Below are 16,724 nucleotides of genomic sequence, written 5' to 3'. Positions count from 1 at the left end.
ACTATTCAAATCTTATCTTTTATAAGGTTTATCTTTTACAACTAACTAACGAGTTGTTACAAAGACTTATTCAAATATTTTCAAATAAATAGATTATCCAATCTTATCTCTTCTTTATTTTGAAAATCAAACCCGTTAGATTTGTGTGTATAAATACATAACATCTTGTTTTTCAAATTCAACAAAAGAGTGTTTATTCCACGTTCAATTTTCATTCTCAGAATAACTATTTTTATTCCATTCTCTTGAATATCTTATTAAATAAGAAGACACATCTCATGTTTCCAAATTACACCTAATTCTTTCATGTTCTATCTTTATACTCTGAAAACCATTCTTGATTTATATCTCTTGAATATCCAGTCAAACAAGAAGCCTAGTTTGAGTTGTAATCTTTCATTGTTATACACTGCGTGTATTCATATCAATTTTGTGTCGGGTTGTGGCAATACTTAATTTTAAAGTATAGCAAGTTAGCTAGAAGACTAGGGAATAGGTGGGCTATATAGCAAGGTTAGCTTGGGAAATGGTTTCTTTCAGGTGCTATATTTGTAATCAAGGAAAAGATTTTAAGTTCTTTTATTGAAGATGATATAATACATTCTCTATGCTAGTTGACATGGGGACTTGGATGTAGGCCATAGACTAGGTGTAGATGCCGAACCAAGTGAAAATTCTTGGTGTTCAGCATTGTTTAATTTCTTTATTACTGCATTTTTATTTCAGTAATTTATTTTCTCCAGAGTAATTGAGACTGTATCATTGCCTGTTTCATTCGTAAATGGTCTGTCTCATTTACATAAGTGACTGTCTCATTTGCCATATCAGTTAGATAATTGTTTATATCGTTTGGGCCTTTGAATTTCATATCTTTGTTACCGTAAATAATGGATACACATATTTAAAAATGGGTGTTCTTTGTAAAATTTTAAAATTTTGAATACACATATGACACATCATAATTCGGGGATATTTTGGACAATTCCTAGTATACTGAAGTAGAAAAGTGACGTATCCTTTCTTAAAACCCTAAAGCCCCCACAAATTTGGCATTTTTTCAATCGGGAATTAGTAAATTTGAATATTTTTGAATATTTTAATAAAATTTATTATGTTAATCTTATTACAATTGAGTATGTCATTTCTCATATAATTTAGAAAGATAATCTTGCTTTAAAAATTGAATCAATGAAATATGATTAAGAATTAAAAAATCTAGATTTTTAGAACATGATTAAAAATAATATATTCATTTTGATTTTTTGATACTTTTTGACTAATTGATTTTTTATTAAATACTTATCCGGCTTAATCAAAATTATGTTGCAATGTGATATTGGAATTGATTTAACTTTCTAAAATAAAATAATTACTTTTCTCAAGGAAATCATTTATTATTTTTTTAAAATGTGAAATTAGCTATACCACCTAATAAAATTAAAAATGATAGACCTTGTAATTTGCTAGAAACTTTTATGTAGAACAAACGATGACATCTAGCCTTCAAACTAGGTGTTCAAAAAATCCGTCAAACCGTGAATCCGGACCAGACCATGACAATCCGAACCAAGAAAAATCGGAACCGCTAAAACCGTTTTTAATGGTTCGGTTAACCGGACCGTTCACGCCTAAATGGTTTGGTTATGGTTTTCAATAAATTAAAACTGTTTAGACCAAACCGGACCGTTATATAATAATATATAAAAATTCTTCTATATACCTACAATTTAAGATTATAAATTATGGTTTTGTTTATATGTGGGTGTATATTATAGTAAAAATATAAATTACTTTTTAAATAAAAACTTTAGTTAATTGTTTTGTAATTCATATACTTAGTATTATTTAAATTAAATTAAAGTATACGAAAATCATATGTAAACTAAATATTTATAAATATATATCATAGTTAAATATAATATATAATACTAAAATATAATAAATTTTATATTACATTTACTTATATAATTGTTTCTTTGTAAATTCAACAAAAACGAAATAAAAATAAATAATTAAGTTCAAACCATGGTTCAAAACCGAACCAATCCGTTATTTTATGGTCTGGTTTGGTTTGGTCTCGGCGTTTAACTGGTCTAGTTTGGTTTTGATTTTCAAAAAACCGTTCTTACTGGTTCGGTTCGGAAAAAATGAGAATCCGGACCAAACCAATAAAAAATGAATCAATGAAATATGATTAAGAATTAAAAAATCCAGATTTTTAAAACATGATTAAAAATAATATATTCATTTTGATTTTTTGATACTTTTTGACAAATTGATTTTTTATTAAATACTTATCCGGCTTAATCAAAATTATGTTGCAATGTGATATTGGAATTGATTTTAACTTTCTAAAATAAAATAATTACTTTTCTCAAGGAAATCAATTAGTATTTTTTTAAATGTGAAATGAGCTATACCACCTAATAAAATTAAAAATGATAGACCTTGTAATTTGCTGGAAACTTTTATGTAGAACAAACGATGACATCTACCCTTCAAACTAGGTGTTCAAAAAATCCGTCAAACCGTGAATTAGGACCAGACCATGACAATCCGAACCAAGAAAAATCGGAACCGCTAAAACTGTTTTTAATGGTTCGGTTAACCGGACTGTTCACGCCTAAATGGTTTGGTTATGGTTTTCAATAAATTAAAATTGTTTAGACCAAACCGGGCCGTTATATAATAATATATAAAAATTCTTCTATATACCTACAATTTAAGATTATAAATTATGGTTTTGTTTATATGTGGGTCTATATTATAGTAAAAATATCAAATTACTTTTTAAATAAAAACTTTAGTTAATTGTTAATATGTCAAAATTATATTGTAATTCATATACTTAGTATTATTTAAATTAAATTAAAGTATACGAAAATCATATGTAAACTAAATATTTATAAATATATATCATAGTACTTAAATATAATATATAATACTAAAATATTATAAATTTTATATTACATTTACTTGTATAATTGTTTCCTTGTAAATTCAACAAAAACGAAATAAAAATAAATAATTAAGTTCAAACCATGGTTCAAAACCGAACCAATCCGTTATTTTATGGTCTGGTTTGGTTTGGTCTCGGCGTTTAACTGGTCTAGTTTGGTTTTGATTTTCAAAAAACCGTTTTTACTGGTTCGGTTCGGAAAAAATGAGAATCCGGACCAAACCAATAAAAAACGAATCAATGAAATATGATTAAGAATTAAAAAAATCCAGATTTTTAGAACATGATTAAAAATAATATATTCATTTTGATTTTTTGATACTTTTTGACAAATTGATTTTTTATTAAATACTAATCCGGCTTAATCAAAATTATGTTGCAATGTGATATTGGAATTGATTTAACTTTCTAAAATAAAATAATTACTTTTCTCAAGGAAATCAATTAGTATTTTTTAAAATGTGAAATGAGCTATACCACCTAATAAAATTAAAAATGATAGACCTTGTAATTTGCTGGAAACTTTTATGTAGAACAAACGATGACATCTATCCTTCAAACTAGGTGTTCAAAAAATCCGTCAAACCGTGAATCAAGATCAGACCATGACAATCCGAACCAAGAAAAACTGGAACCGCTAAAACTGTTTTTAATGGTTCGGTTAACCGGACTGTTCACGCCTAAATGGTTTGGTTATGGTTTTCAATAAATTAAAACCGTTTAGACCAAACCGGACCGTTATATAATAATATATAAAAATTCTTCTATATACCTACAATTTAAGATTATAAATTATGGTTTTATTTATATGTGGGTGTATATTATAGTAAAAATATCAAATTACTTTTTAAATAAAAACTTTAGTTAATTGTTAATATGTCAAAATTATATTGTAATTCATATACTTAGTATTATTTAAATTAAATTAAAGTATACGAAAATCATATGTAAACTAAATATTTATAAATATATATCATAGTACTTAAATATAATATATAATACTAAAATATAATAAATTTTATATTACATTTACTTATATAATTGTTTCCTTGTAAATTCAACAAAAACGAAACAAAAATAAATAATTAAGTTCAAATCATGGTTCAAAACCGAACCAATCCATTATTTTATGGTCTGGTTTGGTTTGGTCTCGGCGTTTAACTGGTCTAGTTTGGTTTTGATTTCAGAAAACCGTTCTTGCTGGTTCGGTTCGGGAAAAATGAGAATCCGGACCAAACCAATAAAAAATAAATCAATGAAATATGATTAAGAATTAAAAAATCTAGATTTTTAGAACATGATTAAAAATAATATATTCATTTTGATTTTTTGATACTTTTTGACAAATTGATTTTTTATTAAATACTTATCCGGCTTAATCAAAATTATATTGCAATGTGATATTGGAATTGATTTAACTTTCTAAAATAAAATAATTACTTTTCTCAAGGAAATCAATTAGTATTTTTTTTAAAATATGAAATGAGCTATACCGCCTAATAAAATTAAAAATGATAGACCTTGTAATTTGCTGGAAACTTTTATGTAGAACAAACGATGACATCTAGCCTTCAAACTATGGAGATTAAGAGCAGAGTCGAATCCTGCCGGTAATTCACGTTTTTACTAAAGATTATTTATATAAATATTGATGTAGGTTCTGATCCATAACAAAAGCTTATTACAACATATTATATGATTTAAAGTATAGGATTTTTGATGCAAATATAGTAGAGTTCATTTTCTATATCGTATACCAAATTCGTAAAATAGGGTTTTTGTGCGAATGTACTCATGAATCACCGGCCATATGGTTTTATTATAGTTTGTAGTCTTGCTGCTAGAGATGTAGTATGAATTCAAGTTTACCCCGTTTGATTCCTAGTATAAATTTTATATTTTGAGAGGAAAAGATTTACACGCACTTTTAACTTTAGGTTTGTGTTATATATTTTTTTAATTGTTTTGCTTCAAATTTGTGCTACGTTTAATAATTAATCTACTGATCTTGCATATATTTGTTCTTTACATTTATTAGGTTATAATCTTGCACCTACTTATGTGTTGTATGCTTTTTGAAAATCTAAGTCAAGTTTTGTAAATTAACATTTGTGTGTCCTTATAACGTTGGATGTTGCTGTTCTCCTAACTACTACCCATACACACCAACTCATGACCCTGTGAAAGAAGCGGCACATAATTACTAAGAGTTTGTCAAAACTTTAAGAGTTTATGTGTGTGATGAGTTGTAAAAATTTTATTGGTAAAAGATTTTTATATATGGGGTCCATCATTATTAATGTGCTCTCCACCAATATTTTATGGACACCTCATCGATCACTCACTCTTAGCATATGTCTATGGGCACACACACTAAAAAAATCCAAACTTTAAAGCTAAGATATGGAGTAAACTGTAATGACTAATGAGCTTCGTGAGTTCGAAAAATTGTATCGAGATCGCAAGGAACACAGGTAATTGAAGTCTTTGCAATGGTCTGTTACACTATAAGTCTAAGGATTTTGAAATTCATATTTGTTTGTTGCGTGTGTAACATGATTGTTGTGGAACCTTGGTGCTTAATCATGTCGTGGCGTTTTCTATATATATGTTCTTTGCATGAATAGTCAGTGATTATTCGAGCAAATATAGTCGAGGTTGTTGCTATGGTTTCATTAATCATGTGTTTTCTAGTACTATTGTTTTGTTTTGTACTTTGCATTGCAGACTCTCATTGTAGGAAACTGAATTGAGGGGTAATTGGCTGTTAAGAGGGTCACGTTCATGTCCTTAATAAGTCTTATCATACAGTTCTGCCATACCTTTATCCACTCCTTGCCGAGGATGAAGTTGATAGAGAAAATCAGTTTATCTATCGTGTCAAGGTACGGATTTAATTGGCTTTACTTTGGATCTTTAATTTTCTAATCTATTATTGGTTCATGATGATTTCAGTTGGCCATTCTGAACAAACGAAGACTTTGTGGCATAGTTGCATCATATGTCCAGGGAATTCAGAAAGGATATTTGACTCTTGACGAGATGACTGCAAATGTATTGCATTGCAGGTGCTACAAGTTTTGGGGAACAGAAATGACTTAATCGAAGCTTACTTCAGGTTTGTTCCTCGGGCACGGAAGAGTATCCACACAGGCAGATTCTTTTCGTACCCTGTCATAAGTGGCATCTGTAATTGGACTTTCTAAGATGAATAAAAGATTTTCAGTATTGAAATGCTCTTTCAAAAGTTAATGTGCAATTGGTATGAATTTACTGTGTCACTAGCTGAGTATGAACTCTAACTCTGTTCAAAAATATTTGACAGAGTTTGATGAGTATGTGTAATGCTGGTACATTTTCATTTCTGGGTGCTCGATGTATATGAACACAACATATTAAGTAAAGGCTTCCTAATGGAAACACAATGAATTACCTTAATATTGGAAGCTTAATTCAAAATAATACGGCGATTGTCACATGGGTCCCGGTCCTTAGCAAGCGCCAACTAGAAACATTTGTCCGCGAATAAGTTGAATATGGAAAATTGATGTGAATATAGATTGGTCACTTATTTAGTTATATAAAACAACTAAGGTGAGATTTTGAAATGATACCTCATTCAAAATCTGTGAAACCCTTCTTCGAAATATCTTTGTTGCTGCTGATGTTAAAAGAAACCCTCAAGGACATGATTCGACATTCAGTGGAGGCCTGTGTACAGATCATTTCCGAATGAAACATATATAGACTTGGCTTTTCCATTACAGATGGTAAAGATAGTGGAAAAAATGTCATGCTTCCACTACCAAATGTGCCCTCTCTACTTTACCCCTAGTCTGCAGAGGACTCCTTCACCATCTCCACGTATTCCGTTCAGGTCTTTTCAAATGCCTAACTAAAAAGAAAACCAAGTTGTTTCCCTATACAGTACAACTACTTGGTGACATTGTTGCAAAACAGTCACACACGTTGCGCCATTCCTATGCCCTGTATGCGTGAACGATAAAGCCTATAACATACAATTCAAGTACAGGGACACCATCAACAAGCTAATAACGACATGCCTCGTGCTTCCAACAGACTATCAGTTGGCATACAGAGTAACAGAACAAACTTTTCCTATCAGATTATCGAGTGTTTTGTATCAGTTCAGTACGTAACTAGAGTATAAAAGAAGTTCAAACCTCAAAGAAAATGTGCCAAGGACATCGATCATTGATGCAATCATACTTATTATCTTACCTACTAAAGGTCGATAGAATCCTAAAAAAGGGAAAAGAAAATGCACTTGGTAGCCTCCGATTCACAGAATGACAGACATGACAACTACTTACTAGGTACCCAAACCAAGACAAGCAACAAAGAAAGCGGATGCTAATTGTTTGCTGCACATATCAGGAAAAGACTCACACCGAATTCATAAGAAATGCTTTGAGATGCTCGGACCCTAACGTCTTCATTGATATCCCTATCCTAACAATGCTACACGCAGGGGACTTGATTTTTCATAAAGGTTTAGGCTTCCTAACTTCAGTTGGGTGATATGCACTAGTTACCAGACAATAATGGACAATTACTCACCTCTTTTCTGGTAGAAAAAGAACATACATTCTGAATGCATGCATGACTTCATCTATTTCGTCCAACCTGAAACATCTAAAATCTATTAGTGCTCAAACACAGAGAAACCTCTGACAACTAACTTTCGAGTATCATGCATATAAGGGTATGTGGCAAAAAGCATGTACATGCAAAAAGAATACATGAGAACTGACATTGAAGAACTTCTGACTTTCTACGTTGTACATATCGCAGCAAATTTTCAAGTTAAACTGTTCAACTAGTGTTATCTGACAAAAAATTCTTTGTACTTTATATTAAAACAATAAATAACTTTTGTAGATTAATATCATCAATAATTAAATGTTTAAAGGGACTAATCACACTTCATGTTAGACAAATTATCAAAATGGACTAATCACACTTGACATTAGGATTAAGACAGGCCCTGCTCCTGCATCATGTGATCCTGTTAACATACCCAGGTAAAGACAATGGCGCTTCAGTGTCGATTCTTTGCAATAACGCGTCAAGAACATACTGAAACAGACTGCTAACTTATACCTTAAATATATGTTTAAAAGTTTGCTAGCCTAATTATTGGAGCACTGTGATTTTCTTCGAAAAGCTTCCATCTTTTTTAACTAAATACCAAGATATTCAAAGACCCTGGGTGATTCATCATGTACTACACATATATTACTCATATTAGAGTTTTAAATTTGGCACCGTATTGGATCTGAGGCGGTCTGGCACGATACCAGTTATGGTGTCCGCAAATTTACCATTTTGACCAAAGATTGCAGTGCTGCTGGTCAATTTTTTCTGGGAAAAATAAGCGATAAAATGAAATGAATCTAGCTGATTAACTTGTTCCTTTACATGTTTCTCTACATAAACTACAAAGATAAACACGGATTAAGAGAAGAAATTACTGTAAAAATGGTAGGTGTAATATTAATGGTAAAGTTGTTCTCAAGCCCTCCTACTACCGGGGTTACACAAAATAGTGCAACTGGCAAACGATATACATTGTGGAGATCGATCAAGACCACCAAAAGAAAACCATGTCATCAACATTACAGGTACGTACATAACACAAGACCTCTCGAGAACCACTAAACTCGTACTAAAATGATAAAGCACAGGGTTTAGCCTTAAGGCGAACTATGACTGCTTTGACCAAGATTGGATGGGCCAGGACTAGGTGTTTGCCTTATTTCAATTCCTTTGACTTTCAATCTATTACTCCTCAACTCCTTCATGTGGGGACTATATGGCTCGGGTGATGATCGTGGGCTATATGCAGGTTTCATACCTTCTTGTGAAACTGGGGTTGAACTCGATACTTTTGGACTCTGTGGCCGACGAATCTCACCACGGCTTCTTGTCATAATTCCGTCCAGTATTTCCCCACTACTAATCTGAGCAGTCCTTGTTTCAGGGTCTTGACCCTGTAAGTATGCAGGTTAAATTATGATTCAGCATTTTAAATACAGATGAATACCAAATCTGCTAAAATTACAAGAAAAGAGTATCATACCTACCAAAATTTGGTAAATGATTACAATTCAACTGACAATAATCTTAGTCCAGTGACAGTAGATCAAGATTATATAATGGATGAGTTGAATGTAACAAAAATTAACGGTTATGTGCTACATTTACAGATCGAAACTGGATTAGAACTATATATTTGTCTAAAGTAAATTCTTGAAATGACAAGAAGTGCTGCAAAGTTGAAACATATTTACAAATTTAGCTGAATAACTAAAAGTTGTAGGACTTACTCCAAAAGACATGTTAAAAGCAATTGCAGGAGATTCTTCATATTCTGCGGCATCCAAATCTTGAAGATGAGCTCCCTTAAAAAATTTGGGCAGCATATACTGCCTCACCGGAACAAGGAGCATGATCAAGAGTGGAAATAGAACACCAGCTATAGGGATCCAAGTTATGCCAAAGCACAGGAGCAAGTAAACTGTCTGAAACAAGGTGAAAGCCACAATGCTTTTGAAGGGTACTGTCTCAACAAATGTTGCATGATACTCTTCCAACACCCTGACAAGTAAATAATGGGAAAATATTGTGTATTAACATAATGAAAATAACTAAAAAAAATGAAAATTTGTTTTAACATTTATAAAAATATATAGCTAGCCTAAAATTTGTTTGGGTAAATTCAAGGACCGGTCTGGAGGTCCAAGTGATATTTATCAACATGAGTTCAAGTCATGTTTCTTATTATATCCTAAAAAGTAAGTATAACAGCTACGATTATTAAAATGATAGTAGATAAAGTCATCCATCCTACATATATAAGCAAAAACTTACTTGTATCTTTTACTTGGAGCAGTGAAAAGCAAAAGTATCCTTTCCCAAAATTGATTTCCAGGTAAGCTTTCAATAGCCATAAATGCAAAGTATCCCCAAAGTACTGAGGTTGGGATCATCTTCAGAAGAGGCATCGCTGCTAAACAACCAACAACCATAAATGCTTGAAGCAGATTGCTTAGACGTTGCTCTTTGACTTCAACAGGTAAAAGATCGTCTATGTCCTTATCCACATCAAAGACTGTCTCATCAACTGGTGCATCAATGTAACCGCTGCTTGAGGCAAGCTGGACTGTGGACTCTTTTAGCTCTTTAAGCCCCTGTTAGAAGACATATTCATATAGTAGGGCTTACAAGAAACAAAAAAAAATCTAATCAATGAGAATGTATGCGTATTTACCAATCCAGATGGAGTTTGGTAGACAAGTGGAGTTTGCATTTCTTGGTAAGCTTCTTGCATATTCTGATACAACTGGCCTAGGTTGGAATTCTTGCTAATGCTCTTTCGAGCTGCAGATACTAGCTTGTTGCGAAGAAGCTGTTCAAGGAGAAATTTCACGTAGTTGCGCATCATAATTAAACTCAGAACCCAACATACATCTAAACGGAAGTAAGAAACTGGAGATAGACAGTGATTAGGTGTCAAAATACTAAAGAATTTTTCTTGACAACCAAGAGACTAGAACTCTTAAAAAATTCCTTTCTGTAGATCAGTTTGCATACATGACATAATTAACACTGTTACATGAGCATACACACATTGGCATCTATTATGGTACAACATCTGAGTTCTAAAACCACAAGAAAGATGGATAACGCGGTTTTATGCTGAACACTCAGCTAAGGCAGAAGGCTTGATCACCTCAAATAAAATTTTTAAGCTTATTTATATTACTATGCAGTCATACAGAGTGACACAATCTTATCCATGCCAATGAAGCTCAATTCTCAAACAATACTCATTGTTTTTCTAGAAGTACACATTACCTGATGTTTTAAAGTGGCTAAGCTTTTTGTATGCATTGGAGATTGTGGTATTACTCCATTGGAGGGAGGAATGCCAATAAGCCCACATAAAATGACCTGGTTAAGAAACAAACGACAAAAGTAAGATACCAGTAAAAATGACGAACTAAGTGTTTACAGATATTAAATTCTACTGACAGAGATAAAGAGGTTACCAAGAAACCTAAAAGGAGGAGGTCATAGTGATATGAAGAAGGCTTCTTCAGATTAAACTCCTTCTGCTGAGCAAGTTGAGATGCAACGCTATGATCGAAGTAGTAAAGCACAGCAATCATGGTAGCGGGAATAAATGCTCCAATAATGTACATAAGGGGAACATTCAGCATGTCCTGGAATATGATCACATTATAATTTTAAAGCCAGAGGTTGCATCAAAACAGAGTGTAATCAGAAACACTCTTAGAGTAAGCAGATACTGTTCTACTTATGTAGAGTATAACTATAGAGCAGGAGAGAAACCTTAATAACTGTCCAATTTGAGTAAGCATGAGGAGACCATGGATTTGGACTGACAAGCCTCCTTGGTATACCTTTCGGGACATCATTAGCTGGTATGTAAGAGACTGCAGTCCAAGCCAGCACCATGAGCGGCACACCATAATCAGCAATAAAACCACGTAACCAACCTTCAAAGAAAATTTTAAGTCAATAATTGAGATTGTAGAAACATTAACAGGGTGTACATTAAAGTTTAATGTCCTTACTAGACAAAATCAATGATAACAAAAGTTGAAGTTGCCAGGTCCACTTAGAGTTGTGACTTGTAATTAGTTTCTTCATTATTTTGAGTTGTATATTGTAAGCTATGCCAAGTAAAGGTGTTTGGCATGTCAATGACTACAATAGATGTCAAGCATTAGCTACTTCATTGTACGGTGTACGGTAGTGTGATCACAATGCGAACAAGTTTTAAGTATGTTAAGCATCAACTAAATATGAGCGTTAAAATGTACCTGCTCCATAACGCCAGGATCTAGCTTTACGGCTCCTTAATGCCGTTAGGAGAAGGCCAAATGACAAAACCAATGCAAACATTCCATTTCCGAAGCGCCAAGATGGTAGAAAAGCAGCCTGATTAGGATTTTCTCTCCTGGGTATGCGAAATTCATCCACTACTCCCTATAGGATGATGTTCAAAATAAATTTTCGTTCAAATTGTAAACAAGTGAATGGAATCACAGTATATATTTTTTTATTGGTCACCAGAGATTTTAGCTGCAGAAAATTGTTGAAAATATAACTTTTTGTGAACAAGTTGAGATAGTTTCCCGGACACTTGTTAAATTCATCCGAAATTTAGAATTTTCTAGCACCACTTACTGCATCGGGTTTTAAAAGACTCTTAGGAGTTAATCTAGAGCTTTTAGATATGAGGCTTAGTAAGTAGAAACTTGTTGGAACATGAAAGCATATGTGGACATACGAGACTTGGTCATAAAATAATAAAAGGTAATTAGCGACCCGTAAAGGCATATATCATGGTGGAACCTCCCTCGCTACAGTCTTGTTTTCAATGATCTTAAAAAAGAAAAAAAAAGAAAAATATTGACTGCAGGGTCAAAGCATTCTTACTCGGATAGCCTCCTGCATAAAGAGCATTGCAATAAGGAGACCAAATAATTCACCAGCTAGACGCGTAAATCTATTGATTATGGAGCACGCACCCAAAATGGCTAGAATGAAAAGCAATATGGCTGTCCAGACACAGACCCTGTAAACAACCACATTAAGAAGCATATGACTATGACTAGATACGAAGACGTAATTTTCATTCTTATCAGTAAGTAGATACCATGCTGTCCAGGCTAAGAAAAGCTCCTGACCCAAATCCTTTCTATCCTTCGCAAACTTAAACATAAACGTGTACATTAAAACTGTTGGCTCAGCTACACCAAGAATAAGAAGCGGCTGACCTCCAAGAATTGAATGAATTATACCACAGAGTGATGTTGATGCAAGAGTTTGCACTGCAGTCAGAGTTCCATCTACAGCATATATATTAAAATTAAAGCTCTCATAAGAACGTCCAAAATAACTTTAATGAGATATAATAATAAACCTCGGATACTATCTCACCGGTATCTCTCTCTAGCTGCTCCCCAAAAGATATAACTGGGATTGCTGAAGCAAAAAATATGTATGTTGTTGGTGCCAGGATCCTGGTCAATAAAAGCTCAACATTGTTATATATATCCTTAATCCACCGCGCATTTGTTATTGTTTCTACTTATTGCCTTAAGTTATGGCCCATAACTTCGTAAACTTATAGACTGAACGATATAATTATTCATTATAATCAATATGCACATACTCATTTGAGAACTGCATATGTTACAGTTGAGCTATTGAAGAAACACATACCTGATACCCGCGCGAATACCGCCAGTCCAGTCTTGCTTGTAGCATAACAGCCTATTTTGAATATCATTCTTGATTCCACGGAATGGAACAAATGTTTCTTCCATTATATATAAGGAAGTGAAGAATGAAACTTTTTTTGTTTGTTTCCTTCTCCTTTAGGATTGACAACAGTACTACAGATATGATAGTGGCTACAAACGACACGATATTTTCTTCAAATGACACGATATTTGCCACAAATGACTCACAACAAGCTGAAACTTTGACTCTAGGGTCTCGAGAGGCTGATACAACGATAACTATATGTTCATGGGTAAAAGTATGGGTACAAAAACAGGGATAGCTTGATCGTTATTTCCAACGTATGAATGGACCTTGGCGAGGTCCATGAAAAAGAATGTGCAAATTGCGGGATAAAATCTCAGTGAATTAGTTACATGTTATAAAGAATGATCAAAGAATGTTTTTTTATGATGAAATGAATCAAATTAAGATTGGAATTCTCCTACTTGATTGTCAGAGTCAAATAAGCTGATACTAACGAATTGCATTCATCGATGATCAAGAAACTAAGTCTAACGAACGAATAACACACTCTCCATCAACGAAGAATCAACTAGCGCACAAACTCGAAACACCTCAGATCCATCACCTCACCTCTCTTTTTTTTACATACACAAAAGGCAAACTAATGGAACAACAAGCCTGAGAATCAGTTACATGACCTGAATCTTTATCAGCTAAAATGCCAAATACCCGAGAACTCGAAAAAGTCTAGAGTTCAAGAAACAGACCACACAAACAAATTAGCGAAACCCCATTATAAATTTATTACTAAAGCTCTAGAACAAACAAATGAGCATTCACAAAAACACAAGAAACCCTTTAAGTATCCTAGAAAAAAGAGCCAAACAACAATCCAGAATGAAAATTAACGAGGACCCATGATACAATTTATAGAAAAAGACTTAGATCAAACAAGAAATGAGCATAAAAACAAAAAATTAATAATTACATTATCAAGTAAATTTGACACTTAAGAAGAAACAGACAGTTAACAACCAGAAAGATACTTGTACTTAAAATCTGCAAAATTAGAGAAAATAAACACAGAATCGTATAAGCAAGTATGAATTACACAAGAACAAACAAGAATGAGAATGAGAATGAGAGGAGAGAGTATAAAAAAGGTGTGTAAGAAACAAACTCTTATCAGTGATGTAATTCTTGGTATGACAAAGATAGTGTGTGATGAGTAGGTTTAAATATAACTTATTTTTATTTGGTTTCTGATAAAAAAACACTAAAACAGAGTACTGGGTAAGTAATACTATAAAATACTAGCTAGTGGTTGGGTTTGTAAGTATAGGTTTTATACATACAAAATAAAGATTTGAGGCTTAGCGGTCAGGACAGAACAGAAGAGGATGGAGGGAAGGTTGAGCTTCAGCTTGTAACTAAGATTGGTAGGGCCCACTGTGGTCCCACTAAACAAAATATAATCATTTTTTTTACCTTTTTGTGTAAACATAAATTTCCAAGTAACTAAAAATAACAAGGTTATTGCAGCTGTCAGAACTGTGCATGTGGGTCGAACTGCCCCCCGGATGAAGTCTTCAGGATATCTGAATTTTTTGGTTAAATTTCATTCATTTAAAATTATGTTTGCTTAAATTTTGTAAAACTTATATGCAATATTTATGAGAACACATTGTCCTAACTATTTATGTTCAACAAGTAATATACAAAAGATATTTTGTGATATATTATTATAAACAAAACATGTTACTCCCTTTCTCCCATTAAATTCTATACATTATTTTTTGGCACGTTTTTTAATGCTAATTTAAAGCATAATTCTATAATATTTTTTTTAATTTTTTTTTTAATAAAAGTTTCGTATTTAAACTTGTATTCAATTTTTTTTTAAAAAAAACATTATAAAACTATAGAAGTCTCAAAATACGTGTAAATAGTAAACGTATAGAATCCATAAGACGGAGATAGTACATGCTTGCATGATATGCATTTAATAAAATGTACTATATTAAACATTTGTCTATATTTGTAATCATTTTTTCAAAAAAATTAAAAAATGTACTTATGATTTTTAGTTCTAACGTTAACTTCTCTTTGCATGCAGTTCATATGCATATTTACGGAAAAAATAAAAATTTAAAAAATGGTAACTTGTACGTTTTTAAAAAAAATTGTTAAACCTAACCAAAAAAATATCTATGAAAGATGAAGGGGACATAGGAAATTTTATTGAGGAAATTTATCAAAAATACTCATTCTTTAAAACTTATTTATAAATATACAGTCGATATTAATATTGGAGTGCAGAGTAGTTTGCTCAAAATTATATAACAGATTACAAATGTTACAAAAGAGACTATTCGAAATTGTATACGATATTGCAAATATTAAGGATCGTATATTTTAAAATATTTTCTGCATGATATTTTTGAAAAAATCAAAATTTTAATATCACCCATTTAGGTCATCCATAAATTCGGCTAGTAAATGTTATATGAATTAATTTTAATTCTCTACCCAACATTGACAATAGAGTCGTTTCGTTGTAAACTAACAATTGGACTAATTAAAGTAATTTCCTACATAATTAGAAGAAAAAAAAGAGTAGTTTCACATGTCCAAATATAACTACATCTTGGTCGTGTATGTTTGTATATGTATATTTTTATATTTTCATATCGTATATTAAAAATCAACTCGATTAACTTAGTTTTAAAATGTAAATTATAGCAACTCCTTTATATATTTGTTACACGAATCCTAGTTTTTAAAATTGAATATAATGCTCAAGATTGGGTATAAAGGAATTTCAATCACATTTTAATTTTAAGAGAAGAGAATGAACGTTACGTTTGAAGTAAGGAATGATAGGCATATATAATTAGGGAATAAAAACACAAAATAGTGAAAATTGATGTATAACGAGTTGGATTAGCGTAAAGCTTAACTGCAGAAATACTTAATTAAATGAGTTCATTATCGAATTTACTCTATTCAGCCTAATTCAAGTTAACTAAGCATATATGCTTCTGTTTTTCCTTTTAAAGATGGTTCGGTAGTACCTAGCTGGTTAGTTGTTGCGTATTTGAATTATCCAACCTTCACTTAAATATTAATCATGCACATGAATTGTTTAACCTGTTATTTGGAGAAAATCGAATATTTTTTACTAAATATTGTAGTCAGAAATGTGTGATATTTATGTGTGATATTCTTAGAGTGTAAGGTCATTGAGGAGAATTACGGCTCCCGTTAGTTACTAGCTAATTCCTAATTGGGTTTATTTTGAATTTATGTCCTTGCTTAATTCAGAAAGTCTGCTTTGTTTTGTTTAGAGAAATGAATATAGCGTCATCACGTCTACTGTTTATTGTTTGTTCATATTGTGATTCACTGATTCGTAAGGTGCAGAACATTCCAGGATTTTAAGATATAGACATTTAAG

The 16,724-nt window shown here is 32.0% G+C and overlaps 1 protein-coding gene and 1 long non-coding RNA gene across 2 annotated transcripts; one reads left to right on the top strand and one right to left on the bottom strand.

Moving 5' to 3' along the window:
* Positions 1–5,285: 5,285 nt before the first annotated feature.
* Positions 5,286–6,830, top strand: LOC141661584 (uncharacterized). Its single transcript, XR_012550036.1, has 3 exons — positions 5,286–5,433; positions 5,687–5,844; positions 5,915–6,830. It is a non-coding gene; the product is annotated as an uncharacterized LOC141661584 (long non-coding RNA).
* Positions 6,831–8,450: 1,620 nt separating this feature from the next.
* LOC141723707 (boron transporter 1-like) lies at positions 8,451–14,666 on the bottom strand. Its single transcript, XM_074525570.1, has 12 exons — positions 13,241–14,666; positions 12,956–13,038; positions 12,672–12,864; positions 12,452–12,590; positions 11,833–11,998; positions 11,339–11,505; positions 11,035–11,208; positions 10,841–10,936; positions 10,254–10,391; positions 9,854–10,173; positions 9,310–9,580; positions 8,451–8,973 (listed from the first exon to the last, which is right to left on the bottom strand). Exons 1-12 carry the CDS (start codon positions 13,342–13,344, stop codon positions 8,677–8,679), a joined length of 2,148 nt encoding a protein of 715 aa, XP_074381671.1. The 5' UTR covers positions 13,345–14,666; the 3' UTR covers positions 8,451–8,676.
* Positions 14,667–16,724: the final 2,058 nt, after the last annotated feature.

The sequence above is a fragment of the Apium graveolens genome, chromosome 5 (genome assembly GCF_009905375.1).
Source record: "Apium graveolens cultivar Ventura chromosome 5, ASM990537v1, whole genome shotgun sequence".
NCBI lineage: Eukaryota > Viridiplantae > Streptophyta > Magnoliopsida > Apiales > Apiaceae > Apium > Apium graveolens.
The sequence above is the reverse complement of the archived record's forward strand: the minus strand, read 5'-3'. Positions and strand labels throughout refer to the sequence as shown.

Bases quoted from the DNA above. Each gene is read 5' to 3' on its own strand.
- LOC141723707 (XM_074525570.1), bottom strand. From the start codon at position 13,344: ATGGAAGAAACATTTGTTCCATTCCGTGGAATCAAGAATGATATTCAA. The intron at 12,865-12,955 runs GTGAGATAGTAT...TATATGCTGTAG, and splicing joins GCAGCTAGAGAGAGATACCG to ATGGAACTCTGACTGCAGTG. The intron at 12,591-12,671 runs GTATCTACTTAC...GGTTGTTTACAG, and splicing joins TTCTTAGCCTGGACAGCATG to GGTCTGTGTCTGGACAGCCA.